Here is a 23,220-nt window from a genome sequence, read left to right as displayed (position 1 = left end):
TCTGGAAATTGTTAAAAGACTACTCCAACAATAAGCCGATTATCAGTGGTCCTAGTGATCAGCTGTAGATGAATCAGCCCACAGTCATTTTCCCTGCAGAGCCCCCAGAGGGGAAATATAGGATTACATGCTTCTTAAATATTGAGACCTCCAGAAAGATACGGCTCTTAAGATAGAACAAGGAGAGAGAAAGCAGTGGAAGAAACAAAATGGGGGGTGTCCTTTCATGGAGGGTTGGTAGGAAAAATATACTATATTAATAGCACATTTTGCACTGCTTCCAAACTCTTAGAAATTTCTTATGATGGTTTGCTGCAATTTATGTAACTTGGGTAGCCAAAGTATAATTAAAAATGTGAAGAATAAATATATTAAGAGTTAGAGACATGATTAGAAAAACGTGGCAGCTTTTTTAACGAGCTGCCGCTCTCATCGCAGGCAATCAGTAAATGGCATTAACTGATACAGAGCAGATGGACAAATTAACTTAAAAAGGTCTCATTTTCTACAGATTACAGTAGCTCTACCTCTCTTACATTAGGGTCAGACAATGCCGACATGCCAAAGCTCAGAGCTACACATTACTCATACCTATAAAACATATTTCCTCCATTTATGTGAAGTTTGCAGAAAAGGATGAAAAGATCAACTATGAGAAAGAGGAACATGGAATAAAGAAGACTATGCAAATCATTGCTTCCATAAGTGTAGTTGTACGTAATAGACCCAGTTTTTCCTGCCTCATTTCATTATCATTTTAAGGGTGGTTCATCACAACCCAATCAATGAGCTTCTTGCTTGGCCATCGACTCTTTTCTGGGCTGATTACAGTGACCAATCGGAAACTAGCGCAGATTCCCCAATTATCGGCACACCTAAATGGGTGTTTATCCCACGGTGATATTGGATCAGACTACACAGAGTTTGTTTGTAGTCTGTTACCATGGAGAGAGAGGGATGCATAGGACCTAAATACACAAGCCTAGTAGAGAGATTTTTAACTAAATTTTAATTTCAGATGCACTGAAAACAATATATGGCTGGAGACGTGGACCCTCCCATGAAATAAAACAACGTTCAAAGTTTTCACATTCCACTTATCTTCGTCGGGGCTTGCATCCGAACCCTCAAGCAAAACGAGATTGATACGTATGCTCCAACTATATAGGCTATAAAAGGTGCCAGCAGAGCAAATGTGCGCTCTGTCCTGCATCATTTTAAGGCGTATCCACTTACTAGAGGGGGATCCCCTGATGCAGTCTACTACGTCTGCGTGTCCGCCTCCAGTATATGCCAGAAAATGAAGCACGGCAGAGCGCACAATCGCTCTGTTGGCCGCATCGGCGCATACACCAGAATCCCAGATTCGGATGTAAACCCCAACGGGAGCATTACAGGAGTCTGGTGATATTTAACTACTTAGATGCTGCGGACGATTGGGGACAGAAGCAAATAGGTGGATAGAGAGAGGGCGGCAGCTTTCAAAGTATCCTTTTTTTTTCTGTAACTGTTTATTGCATATAAACAGTTACAGAAAAAAAGAGGATCTTGGAAAGGGGCGTACACAGAAATCATGGGGTGCCACAGCAGAAATCCTAAATGGGCCCTCTGCCAAAAAAATAATAATACTATTCGGCAGGGTCACAGAAAGACATATCTTCCAACTTTGCAAGTCTTAGAAAGTAATTTTGCTACTGAAGCCCCTTAGTGTTCAATGCAATAAGACACCCCTTTCATAGCCAACATAAAACTACAATGCCAACAAAAATGTCCTCTAAACAAAATAGGATACCCCCACAGTGAACCCAACACAGTAAAGCCCCCTTCACACATAGCGAGATCTTGTGACGCAGCAGCGCTTCATGTGATACTCTCCTCCGACCGACTCCCCCGCTGGTTATCGCTGATCGCGCGGGATCGGTCTGGTCCATTTCTCGTTGTCGGCTTCCTGAGCAAGCCATGGACGCAGCAGGAAGAAGACATCACCGCTGCGTCTGACGGTAAGTATCGACCGCTGCTGCATCGCTAGTGAGATCTGCCTGCTTGGCAGCTGACTAGTGACCATTTAGCGATGCACCAGCGATCCTGACCGGGTCATATCATGGTCGGGATCGCTGGTGCATCGCTAAATTTAACGGGGCCTTAAGACTGCCCCCACAGTCCAGCACACAAAGTAGAATGGCTCACAACACAGTGCGACCACCCTGACATACAATATGATGGCCTCCACACAGCCCTCCATATAGTATGATGGCTCTGACAACCTTCCACAGATGTGGCCCCCACCTAGCCCTCCAAACAGTATAATGGCCCCCCACCTAGGCCTCCAAATATTATAATGGACCCCACCTAATGCTCCAAATTGTATAATGGTCCCCCACCTATCCCTCCAAATATTATAATGGACCCCCAACCTAACACGCCAATCAGCATAAAGGCCACTCATCTAACCCTCCAAAACGGATATGGATAGATAGAGATATATATAGATAGAGATACACACACACATATGCACTCGACTCTCTCCGCTCCCCCTGCTGCTTTGGCCTCGCGGCGAGTGGTTTGAAGATCTGCACAGTCGGCACGATGTAGTGACGTCATTGTGCCCACTTTGCAAAAGGGAGAATGATGGAGGAGGGAGCCGACGGCTCCCTGTTCCATCATTTCTTTCAACTACATCTACATCCTACAGTTGTGTGAGCCCCCAGTTCTGAATGGGTTAAGTTGGTTTTCAGCATGTGCTAAAACTACATAAAATGTTGAAAAAAGTAAAAAGCACTAAGAAATCAGCTATTCTTTTACAACTTGCAATGTGATACAGTGATGATTCCATCATGTAGGAGCAGTTTTACAGGTTTTGTTGCTGTCATTTCCTTTGTCACTAATAGGACCCTAAGTGGAATCTTACAAAGCCTGATCCTACAAATCACATAAATGCAGCACGCTTGTACCAATAGGAACTGTAATGTCAGAGCGTCCGGCCCTGCCCCGGGGCTATAATAGGACTCCGGAACCCGTGTAACTAGCACGTAAGTGTATCTGATACTCCAGTAATTGGAGATGCTCAGACTATAAATCCGCCCTAAACACGGGATTTACACCTCCTTACCCGGCAGTCTCCCGGCAGTCTCCATGTAATAAGCGAGCGGAGCTGTGTAATTGTGAAGGATCACGCCAAAGCAATCTCTTCTACAGCGATAAAGAGGCCAAGTGGCTGTCCGCCCCGGATAAGAGGATCCATACAAGCGGCAGCACTCTAGAAAATCGGGAGCTGCGCTAATGGATCCTGCCGCTGGCACGGTGTCCACCAACATTCAGTGATTATTGTTGCGGCTTTTTTTTTTGTTTTGTTTGGACACATGCAAAAAGCATGGATCTAGAAAGCCTACGAGTTACGGTCTGGAGAACGGAGCTGAAGTGTTCATGTATTTTGGGTTTAAAATCATTGTGAAAGTTACAGCATTTTCTAGGCCAGAAATGTCACTCCAGTTCCCGACTAGACTAACATTTCTTGCAAAGAGCACGACACTGAGAAGACGCCTCGAATACATTAGGTGGCGTGCGCCTCCTCTTAATGAATCCGGGTCATTTTATTCCTGCACGCCTCTCATTAAGGCTGGCATATGAAACAAGTCTTAATGAATCGGGGCCAAAGGCTGTAGAAAGCAAATGGTGAAAAATTTATGAAACCCAATAGCAAAAATGATTTTTATTCCCCAATACATGCAATAGAAGGGGGTTGCTCATGCTTGTTCAAAAAGTTTACATCCAAAGTGGTTTTCTCCACAGGTTTCTAGAATTATTGCCCGACTCCTATATGGTCCTCCACCTTTAGGGACAATTTTTATTCTTAAGGGGTTATCCAAGCTTGAGGCTCAAGCCTGCAGTCACTCCATTTGACTGCAGACTTGTGAATCCTCAAGGCACACAGTCAGGATTCCCAGATGCCGGTAGTAGGCGTCCATGTGACCACAAGTAAGCATTTTGCACAGTTCCGGCCACATTCTGACTAGACGTGTCCGGCTTCGTTCAATTCTCTTGCATTGAGAAAGGCAGCACACGTCTAGTCGGAATGTGGCCGTAAGTATGCAAATTGCTTACTTGTGGTCAAATGGCTGTCTAGTGCTGGCATCGGAGACTCCTGACAGCGTGCAGTGTGTGCGCTATTCATAAGTCTGTAGTCATACAGAGTTAGAAACATATTTAGAGAAAACAACTTCCGATGGAAATTTTCTTAACACATTGTCAACATTGCTCCTGGGATATGTCCAGCCTTGTATGATGGGTTAATTGTTTTTATTTTTGTTTTTTTTTTAACCTTAACGTCCCCATAGTAATAGACGATAAATCATAAGATGGGTCAGAAACAAAACAATTTAAAAAAATTTAAAAAAAGACAGAATAAATTGTAAGTATTTCGCCTATGTGGGAACACGTGGAAACAGAGAAACAGACATGGCAGGCACTTCTAGGACCACATTTCGTAAGTTTATATCAGCAAGATAAACACCAAATTGTTCAAACTAGAGGAGCTCTTTAATAAATTGGGAACACTTTGTTTAATACAGCCCCTATGGGAAATGACAAGCGGGTCTGGAGCTAAAAACAAGCAAATAGGTCACTTTTCATTCACACGGATACATTGTGCATGCATGGACCGACCCCTTGTGCATGAAGATTAGGCATTAGGTATGTAAATGACCCTGATACATATGCAAATTGTCCCCAGAGATCACATTGGGCAAAATAAAAAGGGAGTGAATAGCTGCGAGGAAACGGAGCGCTCATCTAAATTCCAAATTAGTGAGAGATGTGAAGGGGTCGTCAAGGAAGGGGAAAAAAAAAAAGCTAAAGCTTCGATGCCTTCCAGCTTCACCTTACAATAACACATCTAGCCACTCGTTTTAATGGGAAATAAGAATTCTGTGTTTGTGTGTCATTGCATCATCTCGAGTTGGTAAAATTTCTATATAGCAGGTTATTAACCACGAGTCAGGATCCAAGGAGCTGAAACGCGTGGGCCTCAGTCACATTGGAACTGCCACGAGCAGGGTCGTCTTATTTCGCTTTAATTATTGTATTGTTAACGTTGTTACTTATGACTGTTGTGATTGAAACTGTTCAACTGTAAAGCGCTGCGGAATATGTTGGCGCTATATAAATAAAGATTATTATTATTATTATTTTTTATTAACTGCCAAGCACATTCAATTCATTTTTCTACAATAAACTTGGATTTTATCATATACATCCGCTGCCTCACTGGACCTTTGTTCCTTGGCTTGCAAAATAGGGTCACTTGTGGGGGTTTCTGCTGTTTTCACATGTTAGGGGCTCTTCAAATGCTACATCAATCCAAGTCAAATAGCGCTCTTTCATTTCCTTGCCCTGCCATGTGCCCAAGGAAAAGTTTTTGACTACATATGGGCTATCGTCGCATTCGGGACAAAATGCGCAAAAAATTATAAGGTCCTTTTTCTCCTACTAACCATTGTGAAAATTACAAATTTCAATATGACAACCTAATGTTATCAACTTCTGAGTAGTACCCGTTGGTTAAAGTGCTCACTATACACCTGGATAAAATCCTTGGAAGGTCTAGTTTCCAAAATGGGGTCACTCGTGGGGGATTTCCACTGTTTAGGCACATCAGGGGCTCTCCAAACACAACATGGCGCCCACTCTCAATTCCAGTAATTTTTGTGTTCAAATCGTCAAACGGTGCTCTTTCCCTTCCTGACGTCCACCCAAACAGTAGCTTTCCCCCACATGTGGGGTATCAGGAGAAATTGCACAAGTTTTAGGCTCCATTTTTCTACGGTTACCCTTGCGAAGATAACAAATTTGGGGCTAAAGTAACATTTTTCTGAATATTAGAAGTTAGATATTATGGTAATTTTTTTCTTCCTGTGAAGTATCTGAAGGGCTAATAAATTTCTGGGTATTTTCAGTCTATAGGTCTTATAGGTCCCTTCAAATGTGATGTGGTCCCTAAAAAAAGCTTTGAAAATTTTGTTGGAGCAATGAGAAAAACTGATGATAAACTTTTAACGCTTCTAAATTCCTAACAACAAAAAACAAACAAAAACTATAGGCTTAAAAAATGACACAGCTGTAAAGAAGACATGCGGGAAATGTTATTTATTAACTATTTCGTGTAACGGTAACTTTCTGATTTAAGGGAATAAAAATTACGAGTTTGAAAACTGCGAAATTTTGGAAATTTGGTCCCAGGGCACTCGTGCGGTTGTGTGTTATTGCACGAGAGCCCGGTGCTCAATCAGCGCTGGCAGCACTGCCCCCACCTTATAAAGTGTTGAACATTAAGAGGAAGTCAGATCAGCTGCAGCCCTGATTTCCTCTTCATGTTCAATTCATATAACGACGGGGACAGTGACGCCAGCGCTGATTGGGCACCGGGCTCTCATGTCCTAACGACTGCACGAGAGCCCCGGGACCGCGAGTGTTGACACTGCTGGAACGGCGCCAGCACGGGAGGGGAGTATAGGCTTTATTATTTTATCTGAGTCAAACATTTAGTTCAAGAAGGGGTTGTCCTAGTAGTGGATATCACCTTTAATAGATTCCCACTGCAAACAAACTTCTCCCCAGTGTTGAATTGACCTATACACCAGCATCAAAGACGTTAGAAATTTCGAGTATGGCACTACTTTGAATGATGAAACGGTTGAGACACTTAATCTTATCTTGTCTCCTTGTGGTACTATTTGGATACTCTGGAATGTCTAGGAACCTTGTCCACTGGGTCATTTTTCCCTTCCTATCTATTTCCCAATACCTACACTTATCCTTTTGCTCCTGTGCCTATTCTATGTCCTCCCTCCTTTATTTATTTTTTTTTTTTTTAATTTCCAAGTCTATTTTGTGAAACTAAACATTACAATTATAAAAAAAAATTTTAAAAAATAAAATTGCCTCCTAAAGTCTATTACTGGCTCTATAATTGGGCAATGTGATCAGCCACATTTTCTTTATTTCATCGAATGCGTTGGAGACGCAATTTTGTGGCACTAGACTATTACCATTTTTTTCGGATAATAAGATGCACTTTTTGATCCCCAAAATTAGGGGGAAAATGGGGGTGCATCTTAAAAACCGAACACAGTTCTTATCGAGGGGTCAATGCTGCAGGGCCGTAGCTGGGGGTGTTGCGGTGGTGGTACTGTGGTCCTGCGGTGTGTGGTGATGGTACGGCGGCAAGCGGTGGTCCTACGGTGGTGGTGGTACGGAAGTGAGCGGTAGCCCTGCGGCAGCATATGGCACCCGCCATTCTTTTGCCGGGGTCTAGCATCTGGCTTCTCAATCAGCGCAGGCGGAGGAAAGTCAAGATCTCCATCCGTGCCTGCCTCTACGCGATGTCTCCAGGAAAATGGCCGTGGATGCGGCGCAGATGGAGATCTCGGCAACAAGATCTCAGGAGATGAATTCTCAGGGTCAAGATCTCCATCTGCACATGCGACGCCCCGGAAGCCATTTTCCCGGAGTCCACTGCATAGTAAACAGTGCAAGGGCTCTGGGCATTAACAAAATGTCGGCAGAGCCCCCACACCACCTAACACCCGCAGCGCCACTCTTGCCTCCTCCAGCTGCGACCCTGCTCCACTGCGGCTTGCACCACCGAATACCCCTTTCTCTCAGTCTAGGTCCGCAGCATCGCCTCACTCCTGCCTCCGCCAGCAGCAACCTTGGGACCCCGCTTCAACACAGCCACCACCCCGATAAGCAGTAAGATGCCTGGATTATAAGAAGCACCACCATTTTATTTAAATAAGTGTATTTTTTTCCTATTTCTCTCCTCAAAATTTGGGGTGCGTCTTATAAACCACAAAATACGGTTTCTAAATAGGACAGGTTCTCCTCCTGCTCTGGTTAGTGTGTTCCTCGCAGACTGCACAGCTCTCTAGTCTATACAATGGCAACAAAAAAAATAAAAACAGAAGATGGTTTAAAAGAAACTACAAATTTTCCCATTGGACCATCCACTGAGAATCCATTGGTGAACCCATTTTAACTCCTTCTGCAACAAGCAATACGCAGTGCAATACGGAGTCTATGGAAGGCTAACTGGGCAAAATTATTAATGGAGCCAAATTACAGAAATTATTTTTAGCAAAAAAAAAAAAATACATGTAAGCAAGGGAAGAGAAAAAGAAAAAAAAAAAAGGAACATCATAACATACTATACTTTTTATATCAGGCATCATATCAGCCACTTGCAATTAAAAGTTGGACAGGTTTCCCGAAATATAAAGTAGTGCTGTCAACATGGCAGAAATGAATAAAGTGGTCTTTGTGGATACCAGTTTTATATTCACTGGTGGTTAGTCATTATATTTTACGATCCTGGTAACCTCTATTACACACGTGTGGTCAACCACAATCTGTTCTCCTTCCGAAATCACCACATACAGACTCGTGCTACAATTTTCTGGTATATATTAATATTTAGCATGTGGCCGACATTAGCGACATGTGTCACAGCCGGAGACTCCTCCATACAAGCTCAATACGGCTTCCTAAGGGGAGAAAATCTCAGCAAAGATAATCCATAATAAGACATTAACGCACAGGTCCTGATTCATCAGTTAGGTTTTTGCCAAAATTCTGGGATCAAACTTTTTGAAATGTCACAAATTTTTGCACAATTCTTCATTGTGTAAAAATAACGCTGAGTTTTGGAATTTTTACGATCGTGCTGGACTTTCTGAAAAGAAGTCAGAACTTCCTTGGGAGTGAGCTTGGCTGAGTACAGTTAGGAAATTCTCCATGATTTACAACCTGAAAGTGACAAATTAAGACGTAAATGTACTCCAGTCACTGACTGTGGTGGCTCACGGCAGCTGAAAGATGTACCAAGTTCATGGTCCTGTGATGGACTTGTTACACTCTGCACCGTTCATGAAGACTGCTGTGCAGTTGGGGACACTGGCCCCGATCCAACAAAGCAATTTCGTAAATTGCTCTGAAAAGTTTTTACGCAACTTGAACTTACCCCCAAAATTTTGCAACTTTTTGGCATTTTCATCGCGGCTTCTCCCAGTTCCATTAAAATGGAACTGCTGTGGAGTTCACTATTCCAGAAACCTCACTCCAGTCAGGGACTGGAATATGATTTCTGGCGTGGCACACGGAGACGCACACCACTTGTCACATTCTAGTGATTCATGAAAAGACATGGGTTGCTTAAAGAATCAGGAGCGTCTGACTCCAACATATTCCCTTATCAAGATCGAGAAAATCACTGGCCTTGATAAAATCAGGGCCATAGTTTATTGCAGGCATAACAAGGAAGATTTACTAATAGTTTTGGACAGCTTTAAAGGGAATCTGTCACCTATTTTTTCGACTATCAGCTGCCGGCACCGCCATCAGGGGCTTATCTGCAGCACTTTGTAATGCTGTAGATAAGCCACTGATGTACCCTGAAAGAGAAGAAAAACGAGCGGTCCGGGTCCGGTTTTGGTCTGATGGGTGTCGCGGTCCAGTGCCTCCCATCTTCTAGCGATGAAGTCCTCTTCATTGCTTCCCGTCGTGGCTCCTGCGCAGGCACACTGCTCTGCCCTGCAGTGCGCAGGCGCCGGACCTCTCTGACCTTTCCCGGCACCTGCGCACTGCAGTACTCTGATATAGTGCGCCTGTGCAGGAGCCGCGATGGGAAGCAAAGAGAGGACATCATCTTTAGAAGATAGGAGGCACCAGACCGGACCGCGACACCCATCGGACCAAAACCGGACCCGGCAGCCCCTGGGCGAGTATAATATAACTCGTTTTTCTTCTCTTTCAGGTTACATCGGGGGCTTATCTCCAGCATTACAGAATGCTGTAGATAAGCCCACTATGGCGGTGCCGGCAGCTGGTAGTCAAAAACTAGGTGACAGATTCACTTTAAACTACCCAATATTAATCACCCTGGATCATGATGGAGGATAAAGGTGCACCTTTAGCTATTTTGGTCTAACTTTCTACTACCCAAGTTAATCGTTTCACTTTGCTGCACAATTTCGGTGTTGCGCTCACAAGACTTAATTTAAGGCTCGCTGAAGTACAATGCAGCAAATTCATTAAAAGGTGCACATGCAACTTCCTGAATTTGGTGCATCTTGTCTCTGGTGTGCTACTCCGTGAGTCTTGGCAGAAATGCTGCTCCTGCTAGACTGCCAAAGCTGCCAAAAGACAAAAAATTTGGTCACATGTCCCTGTTATGCAAAAGTTTTGCAATTTTCAAAAGTTTTCTAGCATAACTATGACGAATCGGCCTTACAGTATTAGATCTCAAACTACACCCCCTTCACACTAACTCACGTCCTATTTCTACTAAACCAAGCCCCCAGTGAAAAGTAAAATGTATCTAGAACAAAATAAGAAATGTTGCGCAAGGCAAATATAGCGACATGTAAAAGTTTGGGCACCCCTTGTCAAAATTAGTGATGTTGAGAGCAGTTAAGCAAGTTGAAGATGAAATTATCTCTAAAAGGCCTAATGTTAAAGATGACACATTTCCTTTGGGTTTTAGGCAAAACTATATATACAAATTATTATTTTTTCTTTTTTTTAAGTAAAAGGTAATGTGCTATTCACATATTCACAGCATGTCCAATCACTAAATTTTGTTTTTATTTCCAGAAAATGAGAAATGTTCAAAAGAACAAAAAATGCAGTGCTTGCAGACCTCAAATAATGCAATAAAAACAAGTTCATAATCATTTAGAAACAACAATACTAATGTTTTAACTCAGGAACAGTTCAAAAATGTTGTGGAATAACCATGATTTTTAATCACATCTTTCAAGCGTCTTGGCATGCTTTCCACCAGTCTTTCACACTGCCTTTGGGTGACCTTATGCCACTCCTGATACAAAAGTTAAGCAGTTGTTCTTTGTTTGATGGCTTGTGACTATCCTTCATCCTATTGATTACATTCCAGAGGTTTTCAATGGGGTGCAGGTCTGGAGATTGTGCTGGTCATGACAGGGATTTGATGTGGTGCGCCTTCATCCACACATTGATTGTCCTAGCTGTGTGGCATGGTGCATTGTCCTGCTGGAAAAACAGTCCTCAGAGTTGGGGAACATTGCCTGAGCAGAAGGAATCAACTGTTTCTTCCAGAAAATTGTATGCGGCTTCATTCATATTTCCTTCGCAAAGATTAACCTGCTCAATTGCAGCCTTGCTGAAGCATCCACAGATCATCACCGATCCTCCACCAAATTTCAGTGAGTGCAACACATTGTGGCTTGCACACCTCTTCAGGTCTCCGTCTAACCATTAGACAATCAGGTGTTGGGCAAAGCTGAAAATTAGACTCATCAGAGAAGATTACCTTACTCCAGTCCTCTATGGTCCAATCCTTTGGCCAACCTCAGCTCTCCTTTGCTTCTCATTGATGAAAGGCTTTTTTCTAGCTTTACATGACTTGAGCCCTATCTCTAGCATCCTGTTACGAACTTTTCTTGCAGTGCACTTCCCCCCACCTGCCTTTTCCCATTCCTTTTGTAGGTCACTTGATGTCATCCTGCAGTTGCTGAGTGACATTCGAATAAGATGACAGTTATCCCGGTCAGTGGAGAGTCGTTTTCGCCCTCTGGCAGTCTGTAGTTTAATTGTCCCCAATGTTTTCTACTTGACCCTGTTGTAATGGACTGCAGTCTTAGAAATTTTAAGGATGGAGGAAACATGACGCTCACTGTATCCCTCTGCTAGTAAAGCCAGAATTGAGCCCTTCTTATCCTCACTCAAGACTTTTCTTTTCAACTCCTTTGGCATGGTTAAACGTTATTTTTTCATTTCTATTACTTTTGGGATATTACTAGCACTTGTTATGCCATCCAGCTTGTCCTATTGCAAGAGGATTGTGAGCACCATAGCAGAATTTTTTTTATACTTTCCTTCGTTAAATAAGATTTGGTTCAGGTGATCACCTAATCAGAAGCACAGTAAGAAGAATGAGGTGTACTCTGCTTGGAATTCAACTGACACTGGAATGGAATGGCTGTCAGACATGTAGAGAAGCTGATTTTTATAAAACTGTGCAGTGTTCTCTTAATTATTGCCAAAGTTGTATATAGTACAAAAAGGACAATGGGCCGATGCAAATGTTTGGGCACCCGTGGAGATTTGTGTGCTCATATAACTGACCAATGTTTCAGACCTTAATTAGCATGTTATGATAATGGCTTGTTCACCATCATCATTAGGATAGGCCAGGTGATGCAAATTTCCCAGCTTTACAAAACCCAGCCCTCTCTAAACTTGTGCCAAAAATAACAGCCATGGGTTCTTCTTAGCAGCTGTCTAGAACACTGAAAATGAAAATGGTGAAGGCCCACAAAGGAGGAGAAGGCTATAAGAAGATAAAGCGTTTTCAAGGTGCCCTTTCCTCAGTTAGAAACGTAATTAAGAAATGGCAGTTACCAGTAACAGTGGACGTCAAGATAAGGTCTGTAAGACCAAGCAAACTTTCAGTGAGAGCTGCTTGTAGAATAGCTGTAGAGGCATATCAGAACCACCACTTGACTGCAAAAGACCCTCAGAAAGATTTAGCAGACTCTGGAGTTGTGGTACATTATTCTAATGTTTAAAGACACCTCCCCAAATATTGCCTTCATTGAACAGTCATTAGAAGAAAACCTCTCCTGCATCCTCACCATAAAATTTAGCGTCAGAAGTATGCAAAATAACATCTAAATAAGCCTGATACATTTTGGAAACAAGTCCTGTGGACCAATGAAGTTAAAATAGAACTCTTTGGCCACAATGATCAAAGGTATGTATGGAGAAAAAAAAGGAACAGAATTTCAGGAAAAAAACATCTTGCTAACCATTAAGCATGGGGGTGGCTCAATCATGCTTTGGAGTTGTGTTGCAGACAATGGCTCTGGGAAAATTTCACGGGTAGAGGGAACAATGGAGTCAATGAAATTTCAAAAAATTGTTGATGCAAACTTAACACCATCTGTAAAAAGCAGAAGATGAAAAGAGGAAGAGGATGTCTTCTACAAATGGATAATGATCCTAAACACAGGTCAACATTCACAATAGACTACCTCAAAAGGAGCAAGGTGAAAATTTTTACAATGGCCCTCACAGTCCCCTGATCTGAACATCATTGAAAATCTGTGGCTAGAACTCAAAATAGCAGTGCATGCAAGACGACCCAGGAATCTCACAGAACTGGGAGAATATTCCAAGGAAGAATGGATGAAAATCACTCAAACAAGAATTGAAAGCCTATTGGCTGGTTACTAATGATGAGCGAACGTGCTTGGATAAGGTATGGGTGCTAACCGAGAGTCTTTGGCGTGCTTGAAAAACATGTTTGAATCCCTGCGGCTGTTCAACAGCCACAATGCCTGTTGTCTGTTTATGTTAGAGAATCCCTGCATGTGTTGAGGCTGTCTAACAGCCACAAGACTTGCAGCAGCGGGGACTCGAACATTTTTTTCGAGCACATCAAAGTCACCCGGTTAGCACCCGAGCATGCTCGGATAACACCTTATCCGAGCACGTTCACTCATTACCACTGGCTACAAAAAGCGTTTACAAGCTGTGAAACTTGAAAAAGGGGTGTTACTAGGTACTAATCGTGCAGAGTGCCTAAACATATATATATATATATATTTTGCCTAAAATACAAGGGAAATGTTTCATATTTAACATTAGGCCTTTTAAAGAAAATTTCATTTTCATCCTGTTCACATTAACAGTAGTTTTGACCAGGGGTGCCCAAACTTTTACATGCCACTGTACATCACTTTTTTGGGTGCAAATCGTGCATAAATTTAGTGGATGCATGTTGTAGATATAGATATATACACCTAGAATATTCTGGCCTGATTCACCATTCTTTTAGTGTCTTTTTATTGGAGTACAAATGAAAGGAAACCGGTCATCGAATTCATGCAGCCAGCTCCCAATTCATTAAAGGGTCATACTGGACTTTTTTTTTTTTACTATCCAACAGGTAGTTGATAACTATCTGCCTGTCCTACCTGGCAAAGAGCAGTCATTCAGCTCCTTAACAACAAGAGCAGCTCTTCCTCTTCCAGGCTGCTGTTGACGGGACTTGACTGCTGACATCATGCAGATAGCCAGCTCCCTGCAGTTTGGCAGCAGGGAGCCGGCTGTCAATCAGCATGACGCTGGCAGTCACACAGTCAACAGAGTGGAGTGGTAGAGAAGAAGCTGCTCTTTCAATGTGGCGTCAGCGGAGGGTGCCGAATTGCCAGGAGGAGCGTTCTCTGTGACTACTCTATTTTGCACAGTAGTCACAATGGCCGGGAGTTCTGGAGTAAGGTGCACCTATTCATTCCATTAAGAAGTGCACACAACTTAATGAATTAGGTGTTCTTTATAACTGACCAGATATGTTACTCCAAGCACTTTCCTGGGAACATTTACATCACTAAAGTGTGGTAAATCATGTTCCCAATCAATGAAGACCTGCAGAGAAAAAGTGTGAAAAGCTTCAGACTTCGTGTTAAAAATCATAAAGTAAAACCCATCAACACGTACGACAACATGGAGTCAGGCAGAAGAGGCATACATACCCAGCCCAGATGTGTTAATGGCTTTTACGGACTTCTTCATCTTGTAGAGAATCGTGCGATCAACATCCAGGGCCTGTGACAAAACACGGATATGTCAGAATGGGCGCCCGATACATATTAATGTACCCGATAGTGAGAGATGCTTTGGTCAGCAGGAGAACTATAAACCATAAATTGTGCTAAGTGCAGAAAGATAATCAATAAGACGCTTTCAATTAATTCTGTGGTCGGAAGCCACTTAAGAGGCCGGGTATGTATTTCATGCTGGATCGCTGTGACTATAGGAGGAAGGTTTAATGGCGTTATGTCCGAGCAGTCATTTCCCATCGCGTATGGAGCATAACATATTCTGCAGTGCCAAAGTAGTCTGTGTCCCCTTTTTGGCTCACAATATAAATTTTCTCATTAGACATATAAAGGTACTCTATAACCAGCGAAGGGGAAATGCAGAGAAAATATACATTGGATGGAATGAACCAAAAATGCCGTCATACAGAACAACAAAAGGTTAAAGCAATGGTGTTGAGCAAAGAGGCTATCCCACAAACTGTATTCATGACCTGTACAATGGAGACGTTTAAAATGGATGATCACTGATGGCCCGACAAAAACGTGCCGAGGGCGTCTTCGCGCAATGCGATCGTGCTGCATATTTTTTACAATGATTTTTGGATATCGGGGTAAAAGTGCTGCAATTTCAGAAAAACCAAAAGCGTTTTTATTATGGACTGTTAGAAATTTCAGAAAAAAATGACGAGCAAGCACATCGTACGACGAAACCCTGAACAGTCTAATACTGTCCAATCAACACAGGTATTATATTTTTTATTTTTAGCGGGGGAAAAAAAAGCCGCATTTTACAATAGGAGCCAAATGAATGAATTTCTAAAATCTTATTCACTTGCATTTTTTTACACACGTTACTTTTTTTTTTTTTTTTTTTTTTTTAAAGAAAAATAAGAATAAAAACGTACAGAAATTTTCATCCAAAAGTATCAAGACACACATTTTAAGCTGAATGTCTTTGAGAATTGTCAGCGTTTATCCCCTGGATTTAAAAAAAAAAAGACATTAGGGAATGGGCACATGTTGCGGTTTTGTGTTTTTTTCCACGTAATTGTCACAAAACTGAAGAAATTTCTAATCAGCAAAGTGAATGAATTCCTGAAGTCACACGCACACTTCGCTCATTTCTGCCTTACAGATTTGCGGCAGATTTAAATCTAATGAGTGGGGATAAAGCTGCATTAAAAAAAAACAGATGCAAAAAATGCGAGACAAAAAAGTGTGTATTTTAAGTAGCATTTTTTCTGCCAATACATCTGGATTTGTAGAAGAATTTTCTACTGAAGATCCTGAATGTGTGCACATAGCCTTACTGTTTAGGGATGCAACCTAATCACCTATCGACAAAACAATAGCATAGGGGAATGGGGATCCCTGGACCTTCAGGAAGGGGAACACATGGCATTACCCAATTTGTTATGTGTCCCTCTCCTTAAAGTGTTAAATGGCGAGAAAATAACTTTCCTGACATTTTCGCCAGAGCAGCTACTCACGGGTGCCAGGCAAGTGGTTGGCTAGCAAATCTTGCCAGCCAGGGGACCATAGCAGAGGGAAGCTTAAAATGGGTATTCCGATCTCCAAATCCTATCCCAATATGTAGTAGGTGTAATAATAAAAATAATATATCAGCAAATACGTCCAATTAGAAATGGGGTATGGTTTTTCTGATTCGAGATGTCTCTTTCTTCTTGCGCAGGCAATGCAGGACCTTAGGTATCCATAGTTACGACCACTAATATAGAGGCAGCTAGTTGCTAATGGCCGTAACCATGGATACCTAAGGTCCTGAAAAGCCTGCGCATGAGGAAAGAGACATAGCAAATCAGAAAAACTATACTAAATTTTCAATTGGAGGCATTTACTAATATGATTACGCCTACTACATATTGGGATAGGATCATGGAAATGAGAATACCCTTTTAAGATCCTTCCCTGTGAACGGCCCCTGATTGGAGCAGGTATTAGTAAATAGAGAATGAGCAAGGCTTAAAACGGGGGTAGCCTCAGAGGTCCGTGTCCAACCTCTGGCATTTTCCTACCAGAAGCACTGCCCCGGCCCTCCCTTCCTTAAGTTTGTCACGGCCTTAGGGTTAATCATTCAGGTATCTGAACGGACAAGAAGTTGGGGTAAACGGGCTTGAGCCTTCTGGTGATTGTAACTTATTATATTCAAAACCTTTTACCAAAGTTCCAGTTAATATGTTTGCTATCCGATTAATAAATCTAAATGAAGGCCGTGACCAATTTTCATCCACCAAGTTAATGTCTCAAAATTATCTATTTATGCACTGTATAGGTACTGGGCTTGAGTTATATGGTGTACTGCCATACATGTATCTACTTGGACAGACATGTCAGGGCAGCTGATGGGTAATGCTATGACAGATACAGGCCCGGAGTCAGGCGGCCATACTAATAGGACTTGATAATATTTCCTGTCATGATTTCTTTCAACTGCAGTGTTGTGGTAGCGATCTGTAGATCTCTGAATTTTCCAGTACAATGTTCAGATACCATACTAGACAATATTTCAAAATGAAAGCTCACGACGTTCAGGCCATGCCCCTAGTAACAAGGAGGCCCCCGAAGTATGCAGCCCCGGACATTGTTTGGCTAAACTATAATTAAATATATATATATTACACACACACCTATATATATGTGCCATACAGACACCTCGCTGACGCTGTCCAGGACGGATTGAGTGCTGTTACTGCAATACACAACAGGTCTCCATAACACTGTGCCTGACAGAAAATGTGTCCAAGTGCAGCCTCAGGCTTTGGGCCTGGAACTTTACCAGATCATATCTCAGTACAGGAATAACAGATTAATATGTATTTTTGTTTTTTTAACTACTTTTAAGGCCTCATTCACACACAAGTCACGCTGCCATCTTTCCATTATTTCCCTACCCGATCACGCAGGGAAACCCTGTCTGTCACCTGATATATGTCAGGGGTATTACGATCAGCCATAGGGTTTCACCTGCAAGATTAAGTGATCGTGTAAAGACCGCAGTGGCACAGGGCTGCTGAGGATTTTGACTTCTGCGTGAACCTGAGCTCCTATCCCTCTGCACAGCCGTAGATTTGAAGGACTTTTCCTGGAATAAGAAAACGAGTTATAGACGAGAGTAGAACTGTTTAAGGGGGAAAAAACCATTGGAGTCATGTCTGGCATTGCATCTCACCCATGCGCTTGAATGGAGATGAACTACAATACCAGATTGGCAAGAGTGGTGTTTTATCATAGAAAAATGGTGGGAGAGGCAGGCCCCCACTAGGGGATGTCCTAAAATTATTGCCAAAAATAGGTAGAAATTGTGGCACATATTTATGCCGCGTAGATTTCAATCTCTGGAGCAAACTGCAGCCAAACAATGCATCAAATGTATTTTTTTTAATGAGAAAGGCAATCTAAGCCAATTCTCCCCAGTAGGCCCTAAAGGTGGTCCTCTAAACTAGAACTACAGAGGTTACAATATGACATACTGAATATATTTGGACCTGATCTTACTTTAACATATTCCGTGTGTGAATCTGTCCGCAGAACAGTCACCATTTATGGCAGCCTATGTTCTGGATTTGTACAGGTGGACACAGGCTGTGGCGAAACAGCCAATACTGACCTGTAACCATTTCTTCTCTCTGTGGCTTAGATAATGGAAAAATCCTTTATGCCACAATAGTTTAGAGAGCATATAAGAAAATAAGTTCTAGAACTTCTTCCATATATATCAGTATAGGGTCTGATCGATGAAGGTTTTCACTGTGCACCCCCAAACGAGTATTGGAGCAAGGCTGGAGGTCACCTGGAGATCAGATGGTACCGACGGTAGAGAGAAGTCTGGCTCCAGGCTAACCACGCTGCAGACAGGTCTCCTAAAATCTGTGCCAGGCACGAGATGGCTGCAACAACAAAACTTAAAACCGGTCCTGCTGTCCTTCCCCCTTCCTGTAATTTTGCTTTTTTATGGACTCATTTACATTTACTATTCTTACTGTGACTTTGAAGAATACATAGAAACAAGACAACGCAGAAAGCGTTAATGAACTTGAGAAGCAGTGCTGTCAACCTAACTGTTTTCACACGCAAGAAAAATACACCATAAATTGTTCAATCAGGCCTTATTCACGTGCCCCACGCAGCTTGCACGGAAAACATACAGAGGGTTACATGTCCTAACTCTTTCGCCAGTTTTTCAATTTTTGCCCTCTTTCTGCCACATTTATAAAAAGTTATTGGTGCCTAGATCAGCATATAAACTAACAAAGTACCCTATAGGGGACAGGCTTGGACTGGCCCACAGGAGAACAGGAGAATCCTCCGGTGGGCCATCACCCCTCTTATAGGAGAAGTACTTGGTACAATATACTTGAATCACTATGTACAGATAAAGGCAGCATCTTATCAATTATCAATGTACCCAGTTCATTGCTAAATAAATTTGTAATTGATAACGTTAACATTTGCATGTGGCCGAAAAGTGGGGCCCTGCAGTTGGGTACTGGAGGGCCCTTGGCACCCCAGTCTGACTCTGATAAAGGACATTCACGTCTGTACTGTGACATTTACGGTACCTATATACATATGGAAATATCATCTGCATGAAGTCTGTCTGACTTTTGCAAAGGCAAGATAGAATTAAGCATTTGACTGAAAAAAATTCATTTTTTTCCAAAAATATCCCCCCAAAATGACAAGTTGTTCCACCTGAAAAACATCCAATACTGTATATTAAACCTATGACATATAGCAGCCTGTACAAAAGTTATAAAAAAAAAAAAAGCAGAAAGAGAATTTTTAGAAAGGAACCCAATTATCTCCAGCTCTGCGAGCACAATGTATTCTGCAATGTCAGGGGACATCACATAAGCAGCGCCCCGGAGAATGTCAGCTGCCAATCACAATGGCTGCTGCTCTGCCCGGCGCAGGATTACGACTGACAGCGACTAAAACCGGAGTTGCACTTAAGCCTTATTTACTCATCTCTTTCAACAGGAGTTATAGACTAGGTAATAAAGAAGAATTCCAATACTATTTATGAATGTTCTTTTAGGAATATCGCTCCCATCACTGACCATAAAAGTTTTATTTTGGGCTACTACAGATTATCTCCACTAAAGAAGTGAAAAGTGTTGTGATGAAATACCAAATCCAACCTGTGGATAGGGGTGGCAGGGTTTTTGGAGAAAAAAAAAAAATCTTTAATTTTGCTTGAAAATAGTCGTAGTCAGAGTGGTCTAGCAGAGAGTCTCCTCCTTGTGCGCATTTATGCAGCGCAGATAGTCACAGAATGCTTGTAGGTCATGAGATAATTCACACACTGTTCCCATAATTATATAGGCCTCAAACGGGAAAAAAATAAGCACCCAAATAAATTACTACAATGACGCTCCCTATGAAAAAGAAAAAAAAAAAAAATTGGATTTTTTTTTTATTATTTATGTACTTTTGCATTGACCCTTCAAAAGGAAGGTTTTTTGCACCAACATAGAAGAGGATTCTTTACTGTTAGGGCAGTGAGAATCTGGAATTCCCTGCCTGAGGAGGTGGTGATGGCGAACTCAGTCGAAGGGTTCAAGAGAGGCCTGGATGTCTTCCTGGAGCGTAACAATATTGTATCTTACTGTTATTAGGTTCTTTAGAAGGACGTAGATCTGGGGATTTATTCTGACAGAATTCTATAGGTTGAACTGGATGGACTAATGTCTTTTTTCAGCCTTACTAACTATGTTACTGTGTTAAAATAGTAAATGTCATGAAAGAAAAACCCAAATCAGCCCAAATTATGACAAACAGACATTGAAAGCTATTCATTTTTCAAGTACAGAAAACTTCCTTTTAGTAGGGTAGATGGGTAGGGTAGATACAAGGAAGATGAAGCGCGGGCAAGAACAGGTCTCCAAGAACTCGAAACACTTGAAAACACCTGGAATTCTTGAGAACGGTTACACCCCATATTTTAAATACATTCCTACCTGCCACCGCACCATAGAATTACAGTATAAACAGTACCGTGGTCTGCAACCTGTACATCTACAGCAGACAGACATGCAATGATGAGCAGTAATCTGTCAGGTCTTCTTACTGCTACATATTAGCAACAATATTTCAAGACCAGCGCCAACAGTCAGCAATGGCAATTTATTCTATTATTTCTAAACACAGTAATTCGTGTCACTGTATTTAAACCCACTTACACAAATAATACACCATTGGAAAGGAAAACTTGCCCCCTCCGGCAAGAAAATAGCCAAACAAACCACACATCCACAATTTGATCACAAAATACAGTTTAAACATTAATTTTCATAAACCTGCAGTAAGGAAAAATAACCAGCAGGTGGCACCACAGTACCCCAAAGCACACTACCAACACATTCGTAAACATGCACTGCCTTTTCGCTGATTACTTCGCCCCACGCACACACTATACACCATTTGAAAGGTAAACTTGCTCCTTTCAGCAAGAAAACAGCCAAACAAACCACACATTCACAATTGTATCAATATACAGTTTAAACATTCATTTTCATAAACCTGCAGAAAGACACAATGACCTGCAGATGGTACCTCAAACGGAAGTCATTTTTTGGCCTCTACTTATCAAAAAACTTATTGTATTACCAATCTACATATATAAATACCTATCTGTGTGCATCAGCTCATGAAATACATTTACATTTGACCAGCTTGCTTTTTCTGAAATTGCCTGCGCCCTCGACGACCAATGTGCGAAAATTTTGCACAGGCCAAGCTAGTATACCATACTCTTATTAAATGGAATTATACTGTAAATTAAAAGGGATGTCCTGGTTTTGGAAAAGCCCTATTCTCTGGTTGCAGATTTAGAAAAAACAAACTGTTCCTTACTCACCCTACTTAGGTCCAGAGTGAAGTGTCAGGTTTTGCTGCCGATGTTTGTTATTGTCTGCAGCGCTGGTACCAGGTCGACAGGGCTGCAGTAAATAACTGCACTGCTTAGCTTGCCGATTAGCTACAGCACTGTCGATGTGATGTCAGTGCTGCAGACAGTAACAAAACACAAGAAGGCGCGGCCGAAGCCCAACACCGGAAGGCGCGGCCGAAGCCCAACACCGGAAGGCGCGGCCGAAGCCCAACACCGGAAGGCGCGGCCGAAGCCCAACACCGGAAGGCGCGGCCGAAGCCCAACACCGGAAGGCGCGGCCGAAGCCCAACACCGGAAGGCGCGGCCGAAGCCCAACACCGGAAGGCGCGGCCGAAGCCCGACACCGGAAGGCGCGGCCGAAGCCCGACACCGGAAGGCGCGGCCGAAGCCCGACACCGGAAGGCGCGGCCGAAGCCCGACACCGGAAGGCGCGGCCGAAGCCCGACACCGGAAGGCGCGGCCGAAGCCCGACACCGGAAGGCGCGGCCGAAGCCCGACACCGGAAGGCGCGGCCGAAGCCCGACACCGGAAGGCGCTGCCGAAGCCCGACACCGGAAGGCGCTGCCGAAGCCCGACACCGGAAGGCGCGGCCGAAGCCCGACACCGGAAGGCGCGGCCGAAGCCCGACACCGGAAGGCGCGGCCGAAGCCCGACACCGGAAGGCGCGGCCGAAGCCCGACACCGGAAGGCGCGGCCGAAGCCCGACACCGGAAGGCGCGGCCGAAGCCCAACACCGGAAGGCGCGGCCGAAGCCCAACACCGGAAGGCGCGGCCGAAGCCCAACACCGGAAGGCGCGGCCGAAGCCCAACACCGGAAGCCGCGGCCGAAGCCCAACACCGGAAGCCGCGGCCGAAGCCCAGCACCGGAAGCCGCGGCCGAAGCCCAGCACCGGAAGCCGCGGCCGAAGCCCAGCACCGGAAGCCGCGGCCGAAGCCCAGCACCGGAAGCCGCGGCCGAAGCCCAGCACCGGAAGCCGCGGCCGAAGCCCAGCACCGGAAGCCGCGGCCGAAGCCCAGCACCGGAAGCCGCTGCCGAAACCCAGCACCGGAAGCCGCTGCCGAAGCCCAACACCGGAAGCCGCTGCCGAAGCCCAACACCGGAAGCCGCGGCCGAAGCCCAACACCGAAAGCCGCGGCCGAAGCCCAACACCGAAAGCCGCGGCCGAAGCCCAACACCGGAAGCCGCCGCGGAAGCCCAACACCGGAAGCCGCCGCGGAAGCCCAACACCGGAAGCCGCCGCGGAAGCCCAACACCAGAAGCCGCCGCGGAAGCCCAACAACGGAAGCCACGGCGGAAGCCCAAGACCAGAAGCCACGGCGGAAGCCCAACAACAGAAGCCGAGGCGGAAGCACAACACCAGAAGCCGCGGCCGAAGCCCAACACCGGAAGCCGAGGCGGAAGCCCAACACCAGAAGCCGAGGCGGAAGCCCAACACCAGAAGCCGAGGCGGAAGCACAACACCAAAAGCCGCGGCGGAAGCCCAACACCAAAAGCCGCGGCGGAAGCCCAACACCAGAAGCCGAGGCGGAAGCCCAACACCAGAAGCCGAGGCGGAAGCCCAACACCAGAAGCCGAGGCGGAAGCACAACACCAGAAGCCGAGGCGGAAGCACAACACCAGAAGCCGAGGCGGAAGCACAACACCAAAAGCCGCGGCGGAAGCACAACACC

The 23,220-nt window shown here is 43.9% G+C and overlaps 1 protein-coding gene across 3 annotated transcripts in view; it reads right to left on the bottom strand.

Moving 5' to 3' along the window:
- Positions 1 to 23,220, bottom strand: part of ASAP2 (ArfGAP with SH3 domain, ankyrin repeat and PH domain 2) — a 221,883-nt gene that overhangs the window by 130,415 nt on the left and 68,248 nt on the right. For 2 of the 3 annotated variants that reach the window (XM_073568181.1, XM_073568182.1), the window contains exon 2: positions 14,568 to 14,640. The exons of the other annotated variant lie outside the window; for it this stretch is intronic. In XM_073568181.1, the coding sequence (XP_073424282.1) occupies positions 14,568 to 14,640 (73 nt within the window). The remainder of the gene's footprint in view (positions 1 to 14,567; positions 14,641 to 23,220) is intronic. 3 annotated transcript variants of the gene reach the window in all.

Source organism: Dendrobates tinctorius, unplaced genomic scaffold (assembly GCF_039654945.1).
Source record: "Dendrobates tinctorius isolate UK_male_01 unplaced genomic scaffold, ASM3965494v1 ptg000021l, whole genome shotgun sequence".
Lineage (NCBI taxonomy): Eukaryota > Metazoa > Chordata > Amphibia > Anura > Dendrobatidae > Dendrobates > Dendrobates tinctorius.
The sequence above is the reverse complement of the archived record's forward strand: the minus strand, read 5'-3'. Positions and strand labels throughout refer to the sequence as shown.